The sequence below is a fragment of the Trematomus bernacchii genome, unplaced genomic scaffold (assembly GCF_902827165.1).
Source record: "Trematomus bernacchii unplaced genomic scaffold, fTreBer1.1, whole genome shotgun sequence".
Taxonomy (NCBI): domain Eukaryota; kingdom Metazoa; phylum Chordata; class Actinopteri; order Perciformes; family Nototheniidae; genus Trematomus; species Trematomus bernacchii.
In genome coordinates, this window is record NW_022987593.1 from 3,222,482 (window position 1) to 3,244,268 (window position 21,787).

General features: G+C 40.0%; 1 protein-coding gene across 1 annotated transcript in view; it reads left to right on the forward strand.

Moving 5' to 3' along the window:
* The first annotated feature begins 1,904 nt into the window (after nucleotides 1–1,904).
* pkn1a (protein kinase N1a) overlaps nucleotides 1,905–21,787 on the forward strand; it is a 50,155-nt gene continuing 30,272 nt past the window's right edge. The window contains exon 1 of the mRNA XM_034129896.1: nucleotides 1,905–2,720. Within this exon, the coding sequence (XP_033985787.1) occupies nucleotides 2,700–2,720 (21 nt within the window). The 5' untranslated portion in view covers nucleotides 1,905–2,699. The remainder of the gene's footprint in view (nucleotides 2,721–21,787) is intronic.

Below are 21,787 nucleotides of genomic sequence, written 5' to 3' on the forward strand. Positions count from 1 at the left end.
TAGTTACTCTGTTTATTGAATATGATGTCAACATGTATAACATAGAGCTCATTAATTTAAAATATGTATATTTTGCATAATTTCCCTTTTGAATTAGAAAATACAATACGTTTTTTGTTATAACGATAGTTCATCTGCTTGTTTCGAAGTTTTTTGTAACCCAAATATCAGGGGCCTCATTTATAAACGGTGCGTACGCACAAAATATGGCATACGCCAGTTTTTACGCACTGTTTGCGATTTATAAAAAACTAACTTGACGGGAAAATGTGCGGTCCTCCACGCAAACTCTGACCCATGCGTACGCACTAAGCACAAAAAGGGGAGAGAAGAGAAACTGCGACACCGTTGGCAGAAGGAAGAATGGAGAGAAATATGTGGAAATAATACCATAAATAGAATGTTCTCTCATTTATCATATATGAAGAATTCATTTTCACAAATTGATTAAAGCCAATCTTAAAATGATTTAACAAACGCCTGTTTGAGACTCCTCAGTGCACACAAAAACATAACTTGGAGAAATAAATAAATACGGAAATGTTATTGATCACCCCTCGATTATGTTCTCTTGTTAAGAAAAGTCCTGCGCCGGTACACAGTCTTTTATGAATCGGAAAGTGTCGGTGCGTATTTATTTGCTTTGTCCTACGTAAGCAACCTTCCCACGCCAATCCTACGCAAGGCTTTATAAATGAGGCCCCTGGTCACTGATAAATAATTACTACCTTATCGACATCCACAGAATCAATTTGTGTGGATGCATTTGTAACTTTCTTTTCTACTCACAGTAAGTCAATCATACTCTGACTAGTGCTGACTGTAAGTGACTCAGCGTTTTGTTTTGTCGGTCTTTCTGATAGTAGACATGTCATATATATATAGAAGGATGTGTAGTTTGTATCCTGGAACATTGGGGTAACTCCCTCTTCCTGCGTCCGTCATATCTTTCTGCCGGCTAATTTTCATTATGCAAACCAGTTATGCAAATGTGTCCAGTTCAACTTCTCGATCATATCTACAAATGACACCCACTTACTCAATCGTAACATCATCTAACCATATTACGAGTATATACTGTATATGTCAACAACTTTGGGATGGTTTCCCTTGATATTCTTTTACAGACATTCATGTCTTCCTCAGGATTACTTGAAATAACTTAAAGTGATCCAGTGATACGGCCAATATATCACTGGATCAGATGCTAATACACAAGACTAATGCTTTCCCTGTTGTGTTGTTAATTTGCACAATGGTTAATTCATTTTCTTTCTGCCGTAAATTCTGCCTTCATTTTCCCTGGAGATCTTACCTGGTGGAAGACAGAATTGTATATACCAAAACAAGTCTTTAATAAACCCATCTAAATGGATTTCCTATAGCAATGACAATGTGTGATTAACAATTTACTTCATAATGATTAGTCAAAGCAATGAAAAGTTTATAATGCTAAAATTAGCCCTGCCTTTACCAGCCGCAACATCAAATTGAACACATTAATACATTATTATTTATAGTTTAACAACAAAATATACGTAATGTTGTGGAATGTGACATAACTTGCATAACAAGTACTTTTACTTGGAGTACTGTCAGTACATGTTTTATGCTAATATCTTTTGTACCTTAGAAAGATTTGTAATGCAAGATGTTTACTTGTAAAAGAGTATTTTAACAAACTAGTGTTGCTACTTCTACTTAAGCATAAGATCTAAGTTCCACCACTTTGTTGTGTTGCTTGTTGAGTGCCTAACTTGACATTTTGTTCAACAGTTGGTTTATTGGAAGTTTACAGTTGACCACGATGGCTAGCGAAGGTCACATGACACATCCGGGCGCGCTCCCGTGGCCCAGCCTTGGACCAATGAACGCCCAGGCGGCATTGCTCTAGCATCCGTAGCGCGCTGCAGGGTTTATCGTACAAGTGGTGTGTGCTGCTCTCCGTACCCGCTGTTTGAATGTGATGACACGGTGTCTGCACTCATCCCGTGCACTGTGACTGAGAATGGGCTTTTTTCTAAATGTTTGCGCTTTTTTTTACTAAAGCTAGAGGGATATTTAACGGACAGATTAGCTCCCTATTGTCCCTCGTTTTGACTGTACGAGGGGCTCGTGAAGTACTGACAGGCGGCTTTTTTGTGTGGCTTGTGATAAGGACAAGAGACTGAGGCGTGTTCACGGATGTTACCGGGAAAAGGGGAGAAGAGGCTTTCTTTTATTTCCCTGTTGCCTGTGGATGTGACTTTGTATCCGCCTGGGTTCAGCAGGACATGACGGAGCAGCGGATGGATTTTATGGGGTTCCTGCTAGCTGTTGAATAGCAGGATGAACAATGACTGTTGAGCTATAATAGTTTTTGTCTGGATGCTTTATGCGATTTTTTTTGTTTTAACGTGAAGGCAGTGAACGCATTTTATTTTTGTGAAGTGAGACCTAGCGTTGGTTAAAGGGAGGATCATTTCAGGCGCGGCCAGGCAAGCCAACAATGCGGATTACCTCTTGACTGTTTGCCTTTGTGTCAATTCTCACTGTTTGTATAAAGTTTGAGATAACACTTAACAGGACGAACACCCGGTTCATTTCGCTCTATTGTCTTGGAGACGAGACAATACGTTGACGCGAGGTATAAATCCCACATGTGCACAGGTTGTCTTTGAAACGGCAAACTGGCTGACAACAGAGCGACAGGGACAGCGATGGCGAACGACTCCATACAAGTAAGTTCAAGAGGAAGAGCTGTCCTGCAACCTGCTAGCATGGTGTAATTTAACATATTGACCTTCAACCTTTTACATTTGGACGGGAGCTTGGGTGGTCTTCTGACTCTCACTCCCCAAATAAATACTTTAAACCAGTGCTTCTTAACGTTTTTTGGGGGCTTGTGACCCCTTAATTGAAGCCATGTCTTCTTTAGATCCCTAACACATGGTCTTGTGAGCAGTTTGACAAAAGATTGCATTTTTCCTCTAAGGATGCAACATAATTTAGTAGGCAGATGAGGTAAAATTATTATTAGAAAAATAAACTAAATTTAGCAGTAATGGCTATTTTTGTAATCCTCTGGGGTCCTGACCCCCAAATTGGAAACAACTGGTTTACTTTTAAAGACATAAGAACATATATTGAAACATAACTGTACAACAATGACATTAAGGTAAACAAAAACCAAGATAGATTAACAGAGCTGCTTGCTAGATGGGTAGATTATTCTCTATATGCATGGGCGACTTGTTGAGGTCCTTTGGTGGCTCTCGGACCCCACCCTCAGGGATGACCATCCCATCAATTTAATTGGAAATGGATAGTGTGTCTATTGTTAATAATGGATGATGGGGCACTCTGGTTTTGGAAAGGGCTCGTGCAGAGTGCTTCAGCAGTGTTCACTCACCTTGGTGTTGTACTGTGTACTCATGATGTGGGTATAACGTGAGCGTTGTGCCTTGAAAGTGTTGTGCGTGCAGTTACAGAGAGTAAAGAAAGGTGCATGCAGGCACAATAGTGGTGTTTGTGACAAAAACAAAGCACATAACACACACCCTTCCCAAGTAGCATTAGGCTTTTCTCCTTCATTGAAAGCAATAGTAAGCAGGATGCTGCTGGCTCTGCATTGTATTATAAATAGTTGTATGCTGAGGTAACACAATTTAACTTATGAAGCATGTAGGCAATATGTTATTAGATCATTGCTTTTCTGAGTCACTAAGCTTAAAGAGACACAATTGCTAAATTTATCTTGAAATGTTTACGGCACAGAGCGCATAAAGGAAAAAGAAGCATTATGAACATTTATACATACCACTGAACTTAGTAAGCCATTGTTCCATTACAGCTTGACACACTGACATTTAAGTCCTTGCAAGTGTCTTGTATCAGTTGACTTGACATGCAAGTGTGGTGTTTAGAAACACAGGTGCTGGTGCTGTCCTGCAGGTGTACGTGCCTCACCTGTTTGCTCTGCAATCACACATTTCTGTTGCGATTTAGTAACTCTGATGTCAGTCAGTTGTGAAGCAAAGCGTTGAAACATGAGGCAAGTTAGCATGGATATACTGTAATTAGAAAAGGCTAAGTGAGAGACAGGTGCACATGAAAATGCAGAAGTGTGACAAAAGTGTGAATTGGTTTACTAAGAAAGTGCTGTTTGCAATGATAGTTGGCTGCAGATTTCCAGTTTACAACCAATGTTCCTCTTATTGTGTTTGTGTGACGGTTTGTCATAAAATACTGACTAAACACCTAACAGTTCTTGTTTGACAACTTCCCTTTGATTAAGTATTTCACCCATATTTGACCTTTTTCCCCCATTGCTTTATAAACAGCAGGGCATACTGTTTGTTAATGGATTATACTGTAGGTTACCGTCGCCCAGGAGGTTATGTTTTCTGATCTGTTTGTTTTGTTTGTTAGCTTGATTACGGAAAAACCTCTTGACCAATGGTCCAGTTTGAAATGTCACATCTTATAGCTGGAATAATCAGTCAGTTAATCTATTATTTGACCAAAAGAAAACTAATTGGCAGTTTTTTTCAAGCATAATTGCCAAACAATTGATTGATAACACAAGAGGGTAATCCACCGGCTAACGAGTCATTTCTGAATCATTAGTTGTAGCCTGATAACACTTATCTTATAGTCTCTGTACACATGGACATTGTCTCCACTTACTCTTTTTTTTCTCTTGAATTACCTTAAGGAAGTCTTGAACTTTAGCATGTGTCAGTAGTCAAATGAGCCACAGTCTGTGTCTAATTATGCTGTTTGAGTGCAGCATGTTATCTGACTGCTTATAAAAGCTTTATACTGGCTTAGTTTTCCACTTCAACCAGGTTTAATTCTAGCTGTGGTGCCTTAATGTTACCAGGCTAGACAGCTTAGATACCAAACAGATGTAAACGTGCCTTCTCACTGGCTCTGTATCAGAAACCTTCGTATGGAAAACAACCAGAGTTGGAAAATCTGTGCCAAACAGATACAGATTCATTTGGCCATGCCTCATTAGTTTCCATGGTCCAGTGACCAGTTTGGGACAACCATCATGGATTCAATCCACCAACCAATGAGGCTGGACAATGTTAATCTGCTCACATCATGAAGCCAGCTGATTTTCACCACAGCCCAAAATAACTACTGGTATTGTCTTAGTCTTAAAACACTGCAGGGTTGCAATTACAAGCTAAGAAGCTAAGGAATGGTGCTGTTTCAGAGTGTTTCTGCCAACACTCATGGGGCTCAATAGGTGGTCAATGTGGGGAAGGAAATCATAGAAGGAAAGATGGAAATTGGACAAGTTTAAGTTCTCCTTTTGATCTTTGACTTTGAGAGAGAGGGTGCTTTCAATAGCCGCGTTCACACCGGAGTACTTTTCACCGTACTTTTCGCGTTTAGTTCCGTTAGTACCCCTTATGTCGCGTTCACACCAAAAAGAGCACTTAATCCCGGGAACTTTTACCCCCAATTTTAGTGCCTGCTGAGAGATGGTACTTTCCTGGGGGAAAACAGTGCCCCAGTTCTGATTGGCTGGGCGAATTGCAAACCACGCCCCATACAACTCTGAAATGTTTTGTAGAGCTGCCATTTTATTATCCTCGCGTTAGCATTATTAGCGTTAGCATTCGCCCAGCGCACAAACGCAGAGAGACTAACTTATGGCAACACAAAATAAAACATGGGAGCACTAAGTGCCGGCACTAAATACGGCAAAGTACTTGGTGTGAACGCGCCTATTGGCTTCTGTTTTGACAACACTGGAAGTGGAAAGCATTGTTCTCTTTGTGCACAGAAACGCTCTGGCTAATCCAGAAACAAAAGGAAGGAATACGTTGTCACACCAACACAGTATTCATTAGAATTCTTTAAAGTTATGTTTTGATAGGAAGATCCTGCGACTGAGTAATCCTAGACTGAACAGGTGGATTCTGGAATGAGTTTTGATGTAGATATAGCTATGTGTGTTGGACATATTTGATCTATTAACAACAATTCAGACATTTGTTTTCCTCCTTTTTGAAGAGTTTAAAGACTACAGTATTAATGCTTTGATAAGTGGGCTGTCAATAACTTTTTAAATAAGGATCAATATAAGGAAGATGAAATGACCATTTGAGGCAATTTATCAGACGTTCAGCAACTTCCTCTAGACTCCAGAGCAACAAACAGCTTTATATATTTTTTTACACCTGTAAACAGGCGTTTATGTTCAGAGTCAGCGGAGTTCCCCTTTAAGCTTCCATTTTTGCCGATGTGAAGCAGGCATTGGAGCTCTGTACCCCTCCCATGGTGTGCCATTTGTTTGCCCCCGTAGAAGACAATATCAAACATCCCCAATACAGACCCTTCTGCGTCACACTTCCTGATAAAGGTTAGAGGGGAGACAAGAATGGAATGGAGGGGGGGATGTGTTGCTGCTCTGTACAGCACACTGAGAGATATGTGGCGCTTTCTGCTTGTTTGACATGTTTTGCAGTCTGCATGTTCACTGGAAAATCCCAGACAACCAAGTGATTTCCCTAAATGTACATGAGCACAAATGTTCATGTTCACTACCACACACTCTGAAACACACAGATATAACAGCTGACACACACAACCAGAGTCAGACTCTCCAGGGAATGCATAGGAGTACTTCCCATAAGCCTTACCATGACGTAAGGAGACAGTTATGTGCACAAAGTAGGCTTTTCTCAGCGCTGCCCTGGGGCCATGTAGGCAGACAGAATCCACAATAATGCAGTAGTTGAGGAACTGGAGACTTGGAGAGAGGGATATTATTCTCTTTCATTTTATGTGAGGCGTTTCAAACTAATAAAACAATGTAGTCTAACAGGACACTCATGATCCAATCTCTTGCATGAATAAGGCTATATTAAGTCTTGTAACGCATGATCACAACCTCATTTTGGCTCTAATGACTGTCTGCTTTATGTTGTCTGACCCACAAGGACATTATAGCATTCGTAAAGCAGTTTCCAACACTGCATATAATGGATTGTTTAAGCCACTGAGCACATAGAGGAATCAAAGAGAAAACTATCCGTGATTACCAGCAAAGTCGGCTTCTGGGATATGAAGAGATAACTGTTCAGCACGATAGTAGTTGGTCACGATAATGCCTCTCACGGATCCATGACAACTGATCAATATTCAATTATGCAATGTTTGTGATGCATTCTGCGCTATATTCAGTCCCTCTCTTTTCTCTTGCTTTCTCTATGCTATGCCAGTATTTCAACATATGAAACGCAAAGTAAAGCTAGCATAATGAACGCAGGTTCCCGTGTAGACCTAGCTCTTGTAAGAAAGATGTCTGCTCTTCTTGGAAACAATAATACAAATGCACCTAAATGGCTATTATTTGTTTTCAAACCAAATAAAATAGGAGACCCATAGATTTCTAAGAAGAGCGATTCAAAACTAAAGATGAAAGCACCACAAATCTCCATTCACATCTCAGAAGTTATTCCTACAGTATACACAAGGCTGCCACCTGCTCCATTCACAAAGAGAATCCAGAAAAAACACTTAAGACCACGAGCAACCCTCAAACATCTGGCCTTGAATAAAGAGAATAATAGAGCAACATCGTCAATAGGGAAATTTCCTTTTCATCCAATTAAGTTAGCTGTTGAAACCAAGTTGACGCTAAATATAGCCAAGATGGGCATTCTGTCACTTCTATCCACCAATTTGGAATCAAAAAGGCTCTCTTCATATTGTAGTAAGGATCCGTTGTATCCAAAATGTGGGGCACAGTTAGGCTTCTGTCCTCTGATGGGCTCTATTCAGTGTCTCAATATGGTGTTCACATTACAGAAGCTCATCTGTTTCTGTCAGTAGCTGTTTTCCAGTGCGGGGCTAAGATGTAGATGCTAACGGACAACTCAGTTCTTGTATTATGGATGTTTGCTTAAGTTTAATTGTCCTTTCAGCTATACCCACATTCTGAGCTGAAGAAGGTTTTAAAACAACATATCAAGATGCAAAATAAAAACCTTGTCTGGAGAACAATTATATATTCAAGAGGAAGTTTGCTGACAAGGCCTTTAGATGGCTACCCTCTCTTGTAGGCTAGCTATGTCAAATATTTTTGTAATTATTTCATCCTCATGGGTGAAATGAAGTTGTGCAGACTATTGTAACCTACTGATAGTAATGTTTTTCCTTTTTCATAAATGTTGAATTATGCCTAAGCGCTTGCAGTGTAACTTGGCTACTTTGAGAGCACTGCTGTAGCTGGATTACTGCTGCTCTGATGGGAGCAGGTCAGATGTGGTAAGGCTGTGCTCGGCCCGAGGGTGGGAGGTCTAAAGGGCATTATGCTGATGATGATGAGGCTCCACAGCCGCAGCACTACAATAGGTTGTATTGTTTGACACCAGCAGCCCAGATCACATTCAGTTCACTGTGAGTTCATTTTCCTCATCCTGGCTGCAGCATGTTGGTGACCACAGCCTTACCAACCCACCATGCTGCCCACCCTGAGGATGGGTAGTAAAGCTCAATATAGCAAGTGTGGTTAATAATAGAGCTGGACCTTTTTTTGTCTTCTTGCCATCGCAATATCGTGAATATTGCGCTTATGTGCCGTTTTCTATCATTTTCTATCCCATCAATGCATTTAGTGTTCAGTTCAAAGATCAATTTGTTCAATAGAATAATTATTTTAAATCCCAATTAGCAATTTATAGGATATTGAAGGAAGCATAAAGGGAAGAAATTAGTACACTTTAATAGATTTGTACAGCATGTAATTTGGTTACCTTATATTTACTTAATATCGTGTAGCACTAGTTAATGGTGTGTTGGTTGTTTTAGTCAGCTGAGTGCTAATGGTTTCTCTCTGACATGAAATCTACTCTAATACTGAAAGGGATTATGTATTCAAACGATGCTTGTGTTTCATAGTTTGGTCCCAGCAGCTGTTCTAAGCTGATGTTTTCTCTTCATGGATATTACCCGTTTGCTTTATCTCTCATTCACATCTCGCCCTTCCCTCTGTGCAAACATCCCATAATTCTCATGACCTCATATCGATGTACCCCTGCATTCCTGCTTCAGATGGACCCCTCCTTCTCCCTTGACACACACACACACACTGAGCTCACACACTGCCATGATATCACCGATCACCAGCTTATGTGCGAGCACTCGAAGGGCTGGAAAAAGCAGGAGTGGTCAGTAGGATGTAAAGGAGCAAGTAGGTCATAGGGAGTCCTTGGCAAAACTTTAAAGTAACAGACATTTTACATCTCTGTTTTTCTTCCACTGAGGCCGAACGGTTTACAGAGTCTAAAGTGTCTTCATGTCTGTATCAGTAAAAGTTGGTTGCCACTCCTTTTTAAAAAGTTTTAGTCTTTGAACTTTCACTATAACAGAAGTCATTCCTTACTTTCCCTCTCGCACGGCTTGTCAACGCCAGCAGCCTTGCACTCAAGCATACTTTGACCCTTGACCCCTCCTCATTATAGCAGGGCTCCCAGGCCACATGTATCGATCTGAGCCCCATGGCTTAGCGCCGTGTTGCTGTTTAAACAGTCCCTCAGCTCGGTTATTAACCAAACGATTTTAAAGCATATTTTTAGTGTCTTTCCTATAACTAGGATATTAGACAAACAGGATGAAGCATTAGTATATGGATTGTTGTTGTACTGGTGAACCTCCATGCAAATATCTAAATTGTTTATTCTGCCTGGAAGTAATGTCAATATAAAACCCAACATTGAGTTTTCAGTCTTGCTATGGGTTTTTTTTCGCAGGAAAGAAATCAACAGAGAGCATTATGTTGTAATCTCTGGAAGTATTTCACTTTAGGGAAATGTACTCTCCCAGAATAAGACGAGATATTTGAAGACACATAAGCTGATGCAATATTAGAGCTACCGTGACAAGTGGCCAAATAATAAGGAAGTTGCGTGTTTTGAAAGATATTAAGTGTGAGTATATTGACCTGTAGTTCAAAGCTAGGTTCTTTTGTATTTTCTTTTGTACTTATCTTTTTTCTTTTTAATCATAAGCACAAACATACAGAATTGCAAAATGTACATATTTTATGTCTTACAATCTTTTTGCACCGAAAATTAGACATTACTAATACGCCCAGCTTACACATACTGGTCGTCGTGCAAAACCAATACAGAGATAATTGACAAGACCAAACCACTAAGTACAGCAGAAAACAACAAGAAAACATGCATAGTCATAAATAATAACAATTAAGGGGAGAAAAGAATAAACAAATGAATCAAGATAACATGATAAGTTTAGGGGACTTGACCTTGATCATACACAGCTAGGTTCTTGATGAACAATATTGTGCATGACTTAGAATAAACTGTTAAGCTTAAATGTATTTCTTAATGCAACTCCTGCCCTGCCACCCCTTAAGTGCAAAATGTTCTCATCCTTTGCTCACATAATGGAGATTCATGCATGGTTCCCCCCTCGCAGGGGGTCGGCTGGTAAACAGTTCACGAACAAAGCAATATCGGTCAAGCTAATTGGATAAACCATGCATGGTTCCCAAGAGCTCACACTACAACTAAAAAGCACAAGCGCCGTTATGAGAACTCTTCATTAGACGGGGAGTCTGGAAATCCCTCCATATTAAACTTAAATGTAGCTCATTTAAATTGTTTTCATCCACGATGATTAGGATTCTTTACTAGAAAATTTGACCAATCAAATGATGATTAAATATCATTACTTTACCCTTCAATTTAACTAGTCACATCATTTCAGGGTTTTTCTGCTCTAAAAATAAGTTGAAAGCTTTTAATATGCTTCTGCTATTGTTGCCAGAAAGGAAAAGTAGAACTTGATTAATATGTCTCCATGGAGGGAATGGTAATACAGTTTTCCTTGCAGGGTAAGAGGTTGTTTGCCAAAAGCACCTAAATAAAATGCTTACCCTCTGTTTTGAGGTTAGCCCAACCTCACTGTCATGTAACCACAGAAAGCCCCCTGGCTGACTCAGGACTTCTGCATTGTTAGAGGACGCTTTACTGTCCACAGTGATTAATTTTAGAAAATGAGAAATTGTTGGAGTTTCTATAAGTCCTGTGGGTTTGAGGGAATCTCTGAAATGCTGTGGCTGAACCATGTTGTGTGGCGGGATGTGGAGACCAATTAAAAAAAGAATTGTTGCATATAATGAAAGTAACTGGTGGGAACAAGCAGGAACAAAAGAAGTGGAAGGATGCTGTATCATCTTGGACTAAGACCACAGAACAGAGGGGAACTTGGCTATGGCAGATAACAAGATGAATACGTGTCAGCAAAATGCTGCTTCACACATAATCTTTAAAGTCCAACAATCTGTAGCAGGCTTAAGTCACGCCTGTTAAGCCAGTAATTACAGAGCGCACAGACTTAAAACCGGCTTTTAGCTTTGGTTGCCAAGGTAGGCTGAGTGGCTGCCTTTTTTTAAGTAACAATGGGAGTTGTAATGATACAATAAATTAAATAATCAACAATTAAATATTGCACACAATATACATTATATCACAACTTCAAAACATAGACCCTGGGCTTGTTTGAGGGGATATTGTGTGAAAGGCTTGGTGATGTGTTTCCATGAAAGCTAGATTTGCTGTGTTCATGTTAAGCAGTGTTGAAAACAGTAAAGCCTGATCGATGCATACCTGATCGGTAAATATTGTTAATTTTGTAATAGCCTTAAAATAGTTTTTTTAAATAGCTGTCATAACAGTCCTATTTTTAAATGTTTTGCTAGGTAGTTTTCTTTCTGTGTCTTTGTATGCACCACATATCCCAAAGCAAATGCCTCGAATATGTAAACCTAATTGGTTATAAAACCGATTCTGATACTGGATATTTTTTAATCTGATGCAGATATTGACATTTTGGCATTTTCTACTGTAAGTTCTCCTAAATATTGGCCAGCAAACACCAATATCTATGTATCAGCAATAACTTGATATTGATTTATCTCTTGTCCAGAGCCCTGCTACATTGTGGCCTATTTAGCGTGATGCTACTAAAACTTTCTAAAGACGGTATATCTCTCAAGCATAAGATGTCACAGCAAGGGAAAGGCAGGCAATGTTTCCAACAGGAAAGTGGTTGCTTTGCTTGGAGGGAGGTGGTTTTAATGGTTCAAGTCTAGTTACCTGGGGCATCAGGGCAGTTTCTCCTGACAAGCCCTGCAGTAATACAACCTACTAATGTAAGAGTTGCTCAACCAGCCTCACACATGGCAGTCATTGGATGATAGGCAGTTCTTTGCTGGCTGAGCTTACAGTACGAGCAACCTGACTGTGATGATGTGTTGAGGGGAGTTTTTCATTTACACTTGGCAGAATTTCTACTTATGTGGTACATTATCAGTGTACTGGGTCCAATACTTCAGTGGTTGCATAAAAGTCATCTGCTTGTAAAACTTGACCCAAAGATCTTTAGCCAAACATGTTGTAGTTAAAGATATCTCCAGAACTGCATTTTAGGTGAACCATATTGTTGTTTTAAGATCATCGGATGAGTTCAGTTTGTTGCTGCAATATATAGCGCCTTTGTTTGATGTTGGGAAACTCTTTGCCAGAATACATTTTTGTTTTTCAATGCTTGGCTTAGGATTCTGCCACATGCTTGGCGCTCTGCACCTTCTTACTCTCACTACTATATCTGGGGAACATTTTCTGGCCTCTGTAGTGCAGCCTGACCAAACTCTCTCTAATGAACGGTTCTGTACTAGTCATGATTGTAAATTGATCTACCATATTGCCCTTCTGTTATCTTACTCCCCCCTCCTCCCCTCTCTCTTCTACCCTCTCCTCCTATCTCTCCCTCCCTCCTGTCCAGGCTACGCACCAGCTGCTCTCCTCTCCTCTCTATACAGCCCTCCTCTTGTTTTCCCATTTGGGCATGGTCGGAGCTCGAGAGCTGTCCTTCCCTCAGAATAATTAGAAGGAAAGGACTTATGCTTCTAAGTGTTGTGCTGTTAGCCTGCAGCAAACACTTGAAGGCTAAATATAATTACCATACTGATAAGTTATAACTGACTGTTATGCAAATTCTGTAATGCACAAACCTGGACCGTGACTGAACACTCTTGGTGGTCCTGTTTGTTTTCACAGTGAGAACAATGTGGGGGATTACCATCTTCAAATAATAAACCCACTAGATTACTGTAACATTTCTCAAGTAAACATTCAAAATAAAAAATGCATGTGTGCATTTCACATTTGTTTTTGTGTTAGTTAAACAGGCAAATATTTCCATAGCATAGGTTTAATAAGATCTTCTATTGCTGGATAGAAGTGCTTTGTCAAAGTTGATGTGTGTTGGGTTTGTGTGTGTTTTTTGTGTGTCATACACAGAGGGTGTGACTTACACCGTATACATAGGCTATGGGAGTTATTAAGGTCTCCCCACAAACAATCCCTCTCATTAGAAAGGCTTGGAGATCGAGTTACAGTGAGATCATTGGGCCCATTGGGAGGCTCGCTGGCTCGGGTCTGGATGTATGGTTGGGGAAGCTGCTGGGTGGAGTGGCAGCCAGTTCAAAATGTAAAACATTATCCATTTACCATTGTTATATTCTGTTGTTAATGTCATTATACTGGATATGTCTGTATATCAAGCTGCATCATGTCTCACAGATATCAGTCAGACAGCAGTGTGAGAGGATGACAGAAATACAAGATTTATTTGTCTCAAAACTCCACAGGCTTCACCGGGACACTCCATCCAATATAAACCTCAAAGGAAGTTGCATCTCCTGGGGAGTCCTGCTGAATATGTGAAGAGTTATAAAGCACCGTATTGCTCCCGAGGCAGCTGTGCAAAATCTGATTTGATGACACCTGAGTGAACGTTAGTTAGAGCTGAAAACTAAGTTTGAAAACAAAAGATATTGGCAGTGTGGCGTTAGAAAGAAATAAGCTTACCAGACCCCTGTAGCTCCAGACCACACAAGCGTAACATATCCCAATCTCCTGCTGCATTGTCGCCTTTATAGTTTGTATTGTGGGTAATGTAGGCAGCGACGAGTTGACAAGGAAACATTTGTGGAATAATATATTTAATATAGTGATTGTCTTTTATGGTTTTTATTTGCAGTACTACTCAACCAAGACAGGAGGTTATTCAATCAAACAAAGGTCGAACGTTTGCTGTAAAAATAATTCACCTTGGCAGATCCTTTTTTCAAATATTAAGAAATAATACATTTTAAAAGCAACTCTTAGGGTAAAACAGGTATTAGGGTTACATGATATATTACACATTTCTGCTGTCTGGTACCACTGACTGAATTTACAATTCACAATCTTTCTACATATATTTCAGAAGTGCTGTAGAAAAACCTTGAGTTGCCAGAAGGTGTGGAAGAGAAAAGACCCAGAACCTGTAATCAGAATTGTGGAGTAAAGTTTTTTAGCGAGGATAAAACTCCTTGATTGTTGCTGTCCTATTCCTGATTAGCAATATAGAAACTTTCAATATTAACTTCTTTTTTAACTTAAATTGTATTTGTAGACTTTTGCAAGTCGAGGTGGTTCTGCAAAAATACATTTATTCAGGCTCCCTTCCACACTACAAAGTGCCATGTCATGGTTTCCTCCGTCTGCCTTGCAGTGTTAATAAATTAACAACATAAAGCCTTAGCAAGAACAAACACACTTCGTTAGTACTATCCTCTGTTTAAGTCTTGCCTCGAGTTCACCAACACTTTCGGACTGTCAATTTCTCTCCAGCCACAATTCCCATGGCCCGGATCACTTGAGTTATTCAACACTCAGTCAGGATGACACCCGGCGTTGCCTTCGTTCGGCTCCTGCTGATTTGAATGTCGGCAAGCCTGAGCGCAGAGAGATCGTTAGACAAATGTGTAACAGAGGAAAAGGAGGGGACAGGTGTTTCCTGGTGAATTACCTAGAGGCGGTGCTGTCATATAAACAGCTGGCAACAGGATGAGGTCATTGTTTTTTTGCCACACACACACAAACCTGGCTATTCCCAGCTGTAGGGTTGTCTTATTTAGGAATTTGTAGCAATTAAGAGTCCATTTCGTATTTATGCCCATTATGTTTATGAGACGGAGTGTTCTCTTCCTAACACCATTTAATTTCACCATTTTTTGGGAAGCTTTAATGAGAGTGGACTCTCTGAGGACAATTAACTAAGCGTAGCTCTAAAATTATATTGGGCTATGTAATTAGAGATTGGATTGAAATGCTTTCTCCCCTCCCACTTGATTAAACGGTTGCTTACATTAAGCTGTATTTACTCAGTCAGGTCCATTATCCCTAAATACTTTATATAACCTGATTCAAATCCAAACAAACCTTCCAATTGAGCTAAATGGCTTTTACTTTCCTTGTATATCTCGTTGTATCTGTTTTATCTACAGTGACGTGTTGCTTTCCTCCACATGTTGGTTGTTCACTCTTGCCTCCTGTAAAATAGGCCTTCATTTATAATCTGAACCTTTCACTTATTGTTTATCTCTGTTTGGGCCCCTGTAAAGCTGAGTGCTTTCAAAAATATTAAACACGGTAATGTTGACAGACTGAACAGATTAAACAAAAATGATATAACGGGTCAACTTTAATATTAAAACAGCTGCTTGTTTATTGAACCCAGACCCACTCTTGCACAACCTAGTTGATGGATGCTGAATAACGTTAGCTAATAAATTGATACTGTATTTATTTTTGCCATCAGGGACATAACCAAGCCAGTATCTTTTTGCCACCTACCTAGATGTAATACCTTATAACTTCCTTCTTTATCTAACAATTATTCCACCGAAAACTAACATTTCAATTTGATTTATGATTCAATGCAAAGGTGTTAAACAACTTGTAATCCTGAGTCAGTAATGTCCCTCCAGCTGCCACCACATAATCACTGTTGGTTGGCTGAACTTGTTTCTGCAGGTCCTTTAAACACACACACACACACACACACACACACACACACACAGACCTGCTGCACGGGTCTGCTGCTGCCACACCTGAACCTAACCGTCATAACCGTTAAATCTGTGACACACACATTAAGGGCAGTGACTCCCTGGGGTGCTCCCGAGGCACACTAATGTTCACCTCCACGTGCTGCCTCTCTGTGCTGTGCTGTCAGTTTCACAGTGTAATGTAAACCTCCCTTGGTGCTCTCGGTACATTATTTTGACATACTCGTAGCCAGTTTCTGTATACCCCCCACATGTTTATACATGTATTTTTTCTAAAACAATGTGGCAAACACACACATTCTATCTTTTTAAGGTATATCTTTCTTGCAGTCAACTGTTGGTCATATTTCAGCTGTACCCACCATTTTGGACAATTTGTGTTTTAAAGAATTAAAGCTCAGTTTTTTTTGCCATGCTTAAAATGAAAAAATAGAAGTCTTTCTTTGGTAAAAATCCTGAGAGTGTAACACAGTGTCACCTTGATGTTCAGCAAAGTATCCCGCTTGCATTGAGTAAGTAAAATATTAATCGAAATGAACCTGTTAATGAAAGAGGATTTGGAAATCGTGAGCATGTTAGCATCAATTTATCATTTAGCTCATGTAGCTAGCTACTGTGTTAAAAGACCCTAAACAAGGATAAGAAATGACACATGCTGCATGTGACACTGCACAAAAGACGTATCTCAATCCACAGAAACTGCTTCAAGCTGAAGCAACATATCCTCTAAAGATACAGATCATCTGATGTATATCTTAAGCTTGCGGGCAGTTGCAAAGTGGTGCATGAAACTATAATGTTTAAACTGTTGAGGATTCAAATTTTGTTTCCGCTTTGGTTCCAAAGAGCAAGCGCACTTACTCCGCTTCCCAGCCGCTCCATCTCGACTCACTCAATGGCAGTTCATCATGCTTAAGTAGAAAACTCTTTATTCGTGCATTAGTGTCTTTTACAGCTGGGAGGACGTAATGATTTAAATAAGAGATCTCATCGTATTTGTACTGGGTAGTTGATATATCTTAAAAATGTAATGTATAGGAAAATATTTTTATTGTATGATGTATCTGGACGTTGTATTTCCACAGTTTGACCACTAAGAAAATTGTCTTCAAAGCCTGGAGCTCATCCTGGGGGCTCGATATGACCACCAGACAGCTTAAAGTGTTAATCTCTTTAACTGAACACACGGGTGTCTACTAACCCATACCATTATGTTTGATTCATTTCAAATGCTTACTTTACTTTTAAGACAAATTGCCACACACAGTACCAAAATCCTTAACATGCACACCATCATTTAAGTCATGGCAGTTGTCGTTATAATTTACTACAGTTTATGATTTGAAAAAAGGTTAAAGTTTAGTTTTTAATTCATATTACCCTATTAGATTAAAACACTCTTCCATGTGTATTTATCATATATACTGTAAACTGTGCAATGGCAACACTGATTCAAAGCTCCACGTCCAGCTAAATAACCAATACAATGACCTCTTGTATACTGTTGTTTAGTGAAGTGTGAACCTGTGGCTTCCCTTTTTTTGTCTTCTCTGAGGGCTTCCTGCCTTCCTCCCCCCTCCCTCCATCCTGCTTGCTTTTGTCTTTTAAAGATGCCAGTGTCTGGAAGCACATGTCAGGAGTTTGCTTCTACATTGCGATAACATAATGTGTAAGAAAGATGATTCAACTTTCAATAATGGTCAAAAGCAAATTGATTTAGTTTTTGGGGAAGTTGATTTAATGTGCTGTGTATGTAAGGTTACGGCAGTAGTGCCAAATGTGCTTTCTATGAACGCTCCTCCACCCTGAACACAAGCCCCCTCTCTCATCGCCCCCTCATGTGTCTGATGTCTGTGTGTCTGGCAGCGGGTCTGGCCTCCCAGCACGCTCTCACATGCTCTTTTATCCATCAGCCGCCTCTGGCAGTGAGGGTCGACCACCTCCCTTTCTCCTCCACCTGCTTCTTTATCCCTCTTTGGCTGACCGTCGCTCTCGTTCCCTCTCTTCTCCTCCCTCCCCTCTCTTTTTCAGGCGTACGGCCTTTGTCTGTCTCGTGGGGAGGTTTGGTGTCTGTCTCTTCTTCTCTTCCCTGCAGTCTCATCCCTCCCTCTGCTTGAGGAGAAAGAAATGAAAAGGAGGAGTTTGAGCTAGGGCTGCTCAATTAATCGCATTTTAATCGCAATTACGATTATGGCTTGCAACGATTACGAAAACAACGTAATATAAATAAAACGATTATTTTGTTATTATTATTAATTTTTTTTTTTTATTGGTTTTTCAGTTGAATTATACTTAAAGGTGGGGTAGGTAATTTTGGAGAAACCGGCTCGAGATCGCTAGAATTTGAAAATACACAGCCGGAAAAAATGTGCCACTTCCTTATAGAGCCCCTCCTCCAACACACACGAACGCGCACATGACCAATGAGGGCACGAGATAAGTTTGTGCACAGATGGAAGGCTGACAGGCAGGTAGGCCATCCAGTTATTTTAGCCGGGCCGGCATAAATGATTGGTCATGCTTTTTACAGTACTACGGCTTCCACAGATGAAATTTTTTTATGGATTTTTTGTCAAAGCACTTAAGATATTCATTGCTATCGGGATGTTAAGAGCATTCCATGGAATATAACCAAAAGTGTATCTCGAGCCGGTTTCTCAAACTTACCTATCCCACCTTTAAAGTTCAGGGTAATCAACTGTTAAAAACATACTGTTCAAATTTTTTCTCCAATAAATGTATGTTTTCAAAGTAAATGGATAATCGTTTTTAATAATCGTGATATCAATTATTGACCCAAATAATGGAGATTATGATTTTTGCCATAATCGAGCAGCCCTAGTTTGAGCAAGGGAACTGGGATGACATGAAACCAAGTGGGAAACATTTCCCTCCCAAAGGCAGTTTTAGTATCATCAGTGGGAGGAGCACAGAAGGTGCACTATGTAGGGAGAGTACGTTTTGTATAAAGCTGACTTATAAAGTGATTATTTTACAGTCAAATCTTCCTGACCTAAATTAACATGATATGCAATATTATCTTGACAGGTTTTCAATGGTAACATTCATTTAAAAACAGTATATGATTACAGTACATCTGTGAATTGTAACAGTTACTTCTACAAAATCATATGAATATTTATATAAGTTAGTGAAAAATCAATCAATTCCTGTCTTACTTTCAATATGACGATACCCTTTGGCTGGTTCCAAGCTTTTCTTGTGAGGGTTTGCCCTTTACTCTCTTACATCAAAGTGAATGTAATATTATTTTGTTATGAAAGGATGTTTGGAAAAAATAATCTTATGACATTCCCTTAGGGTATTCAAAGGTATTTGTGTCTATGTACAACTTCTCAGAGCGTTGCTTGTAAAACACATACTTGTGTTAAGTTATGAGGCTTCCACCTGACCAGTCTCTTGTTTTAAATAGCTTTCGTCTCATCCATGTGGTATTTCACATAATACAAATCAGTGAAGGAGACTGCTATGGAGGAGATATTCTGTAGGGAGTGCAGAGGAACATGCAGTCGCTGTTCAGCTCTCCACGCTCTTAGTTTACCTTTCCCTTCATCCCTCCCTCTCTCCTTCCCGTCTTTCCTGCCAGGTTGGCTGTTGTCACCGCTCAGGCGTCTCAGGAATGCCTCCAGATGTTTTCTTTATATGACTCACGCACACACACACACATGCACGCACACAAACACACTCAGTCTCTCAGACACATTTCCTTTCTTGTGCACAGAAAACAGAGTGAAGCAGTTCTTGTTTGGCTTCAGGTCAAAGTCTGTTTCCAACCTTAGCACTCCGATCCTTTCATAGTGAACACGTCCAGTATCAGCTCACGTCTCATGTTTTTATGCTTCTGACAAGCAGGGACAAACCCAAACTGACATCAGATCCGTGCTTCACTGGCGATCAGCCATGCAGACCCATTTCTATCTCTTTACTTTAGAGTTAACACACTAAACTAAAGTGCAGCTCTGCAGGACTGTCTTTTCATGAAGTTCATCTAGGCAGATATCCCAGACCTGTCAGAACAATTACCCAGACATCCCTGCTCGCACATAAATAGTCTAATAACACGCTTCAGACTTCTCACAGAAACAAGTCGAGCACCAGCAAGCTTGGTTACTTTATTTATCTCTAACTTTTATCTTTCTCATCCTGACATTTATCTTTTCTAATTTTGTCATTGAACTGACCTCAGTTTTGTAACCACTCAACCGTAAACTAGTGATTATCACTTCTGTATGCTGCAATACTGCCTCAGCAAAGCACACTGGCAAATGTGGTGGTGGAAAGAGTTTGCTGTTTCACTTCCTGATCTAAAGATGTAAATAACTTCAGTTTTTACATTTTTAAAACGCATCGTCATTGTAGGTCTATGTGTTGTTTTGTGATCCCACAAACCTTTGTATCTATTTTAGACTTAGTTTTCAGTAACGTTACTGAATCGGCCATAACAGCAATACTTAACTTTTGTAAACGTGTGGTAACTGTACAGCTAAAAGCCATTTAGATAATAAAACTTGTGCAAGGGCAGGTTTCATGTAATTGTGAATCACTTTGCGGCAAAATTGCCAAATGAATGTTATGTAATGTGTTACTTTCAGGAGTAGAGTTGTAAGTATTTCCTCCTTGCTGTTCCCAGTGTTCATCTTCAAAACACACACTGATGCAATTTGCATAATTCATTGTATTGTAGTGTTTGTCAACATCTATAAACTCCCATTTCTAGTGTTTGTTATACTGAGCAACTTTCAAAGGAACGAACAGGGCCCCTCCTCCATCGCTGTATACATTGTATACCGTTTTTACCTCTTAATACATAAATGCTCCAGTAACACAGTGCAGTGCAAACATGCGACCTTTTTCTTTTCTTTTTTTACAATCTTCTGATGTATATCTTCAGAGGGGTTTGTGCTTCATCTATAGCTTGTAGCAGTTTCTGTGGTCAGAGAAATGTCTCTTGTACAGTGTCACATGAGATGAAGCATGTGACATGTCTTCTCCTTATTTAGTATCCACAATGTATGTACGATAGATGAGGCTTTGTTCATGGGAACAGCAGCAAACTGAGCATTAACACTAGACTCAATCTGATCGTTTAGTCGTCATCTTGTTATGTTTTCTTTCCACTTGGTATCCATGTTAAATGCTGCAGATGTGCGTGTCCTCATGCTCTCCATCCTCCCCGTTCTTAATATACATAATGTACCAGTTTTCACCTTCACACTTAGTTAATATGAACTAAAGCTACCACATTTTTCTGAAACCATGTAATATTTGACTGGAACTTCCGTGTGCTTTTCTTTTATCTTTGCACTTCTGGTGCTCAGAAAGGTGTTTGTTAAGAACCAGCGCTATGAGAAAAAGGGAGTTACTGAAGAACAACTTCCTCCCTTTTTATAAATAGATCTTCAAAAATGTAGCCATGTTGTACAGCCAAATATTCCACTTGAGGCCAGTGTGTTTACATTCCCACCTGTAATCATTTCCAACTATTACTGTAAAGGTTACAGGTGCGGCCTCTCTTAGCACAGCATGTGCTACCAGCCGCAGGATGAATGACAGCCGTAGGGACATCGCCACAGAATTGTCGGGGCAGGGAGTGGACAATGATTGATCGGTGTCTGGACCGCTCACTGGGCACGGCTTAAGAACATTTTGATTGACAGATGGCCTGCAGAGCTGAGGGTCCACCCCCCTGCTGATGAGGAAGATGAATGCCTCTGTGTGTTTTGTTCTCTGGAGAATAGTCCAGCAGAGGAGCTGTTTGTTCCTTTCCTCTGCTTCCTTTTCTTTCTCTATTCCAGGAAAGGTTTAGTAGCCACTTCACCCTGCAGAGCTGTTTAC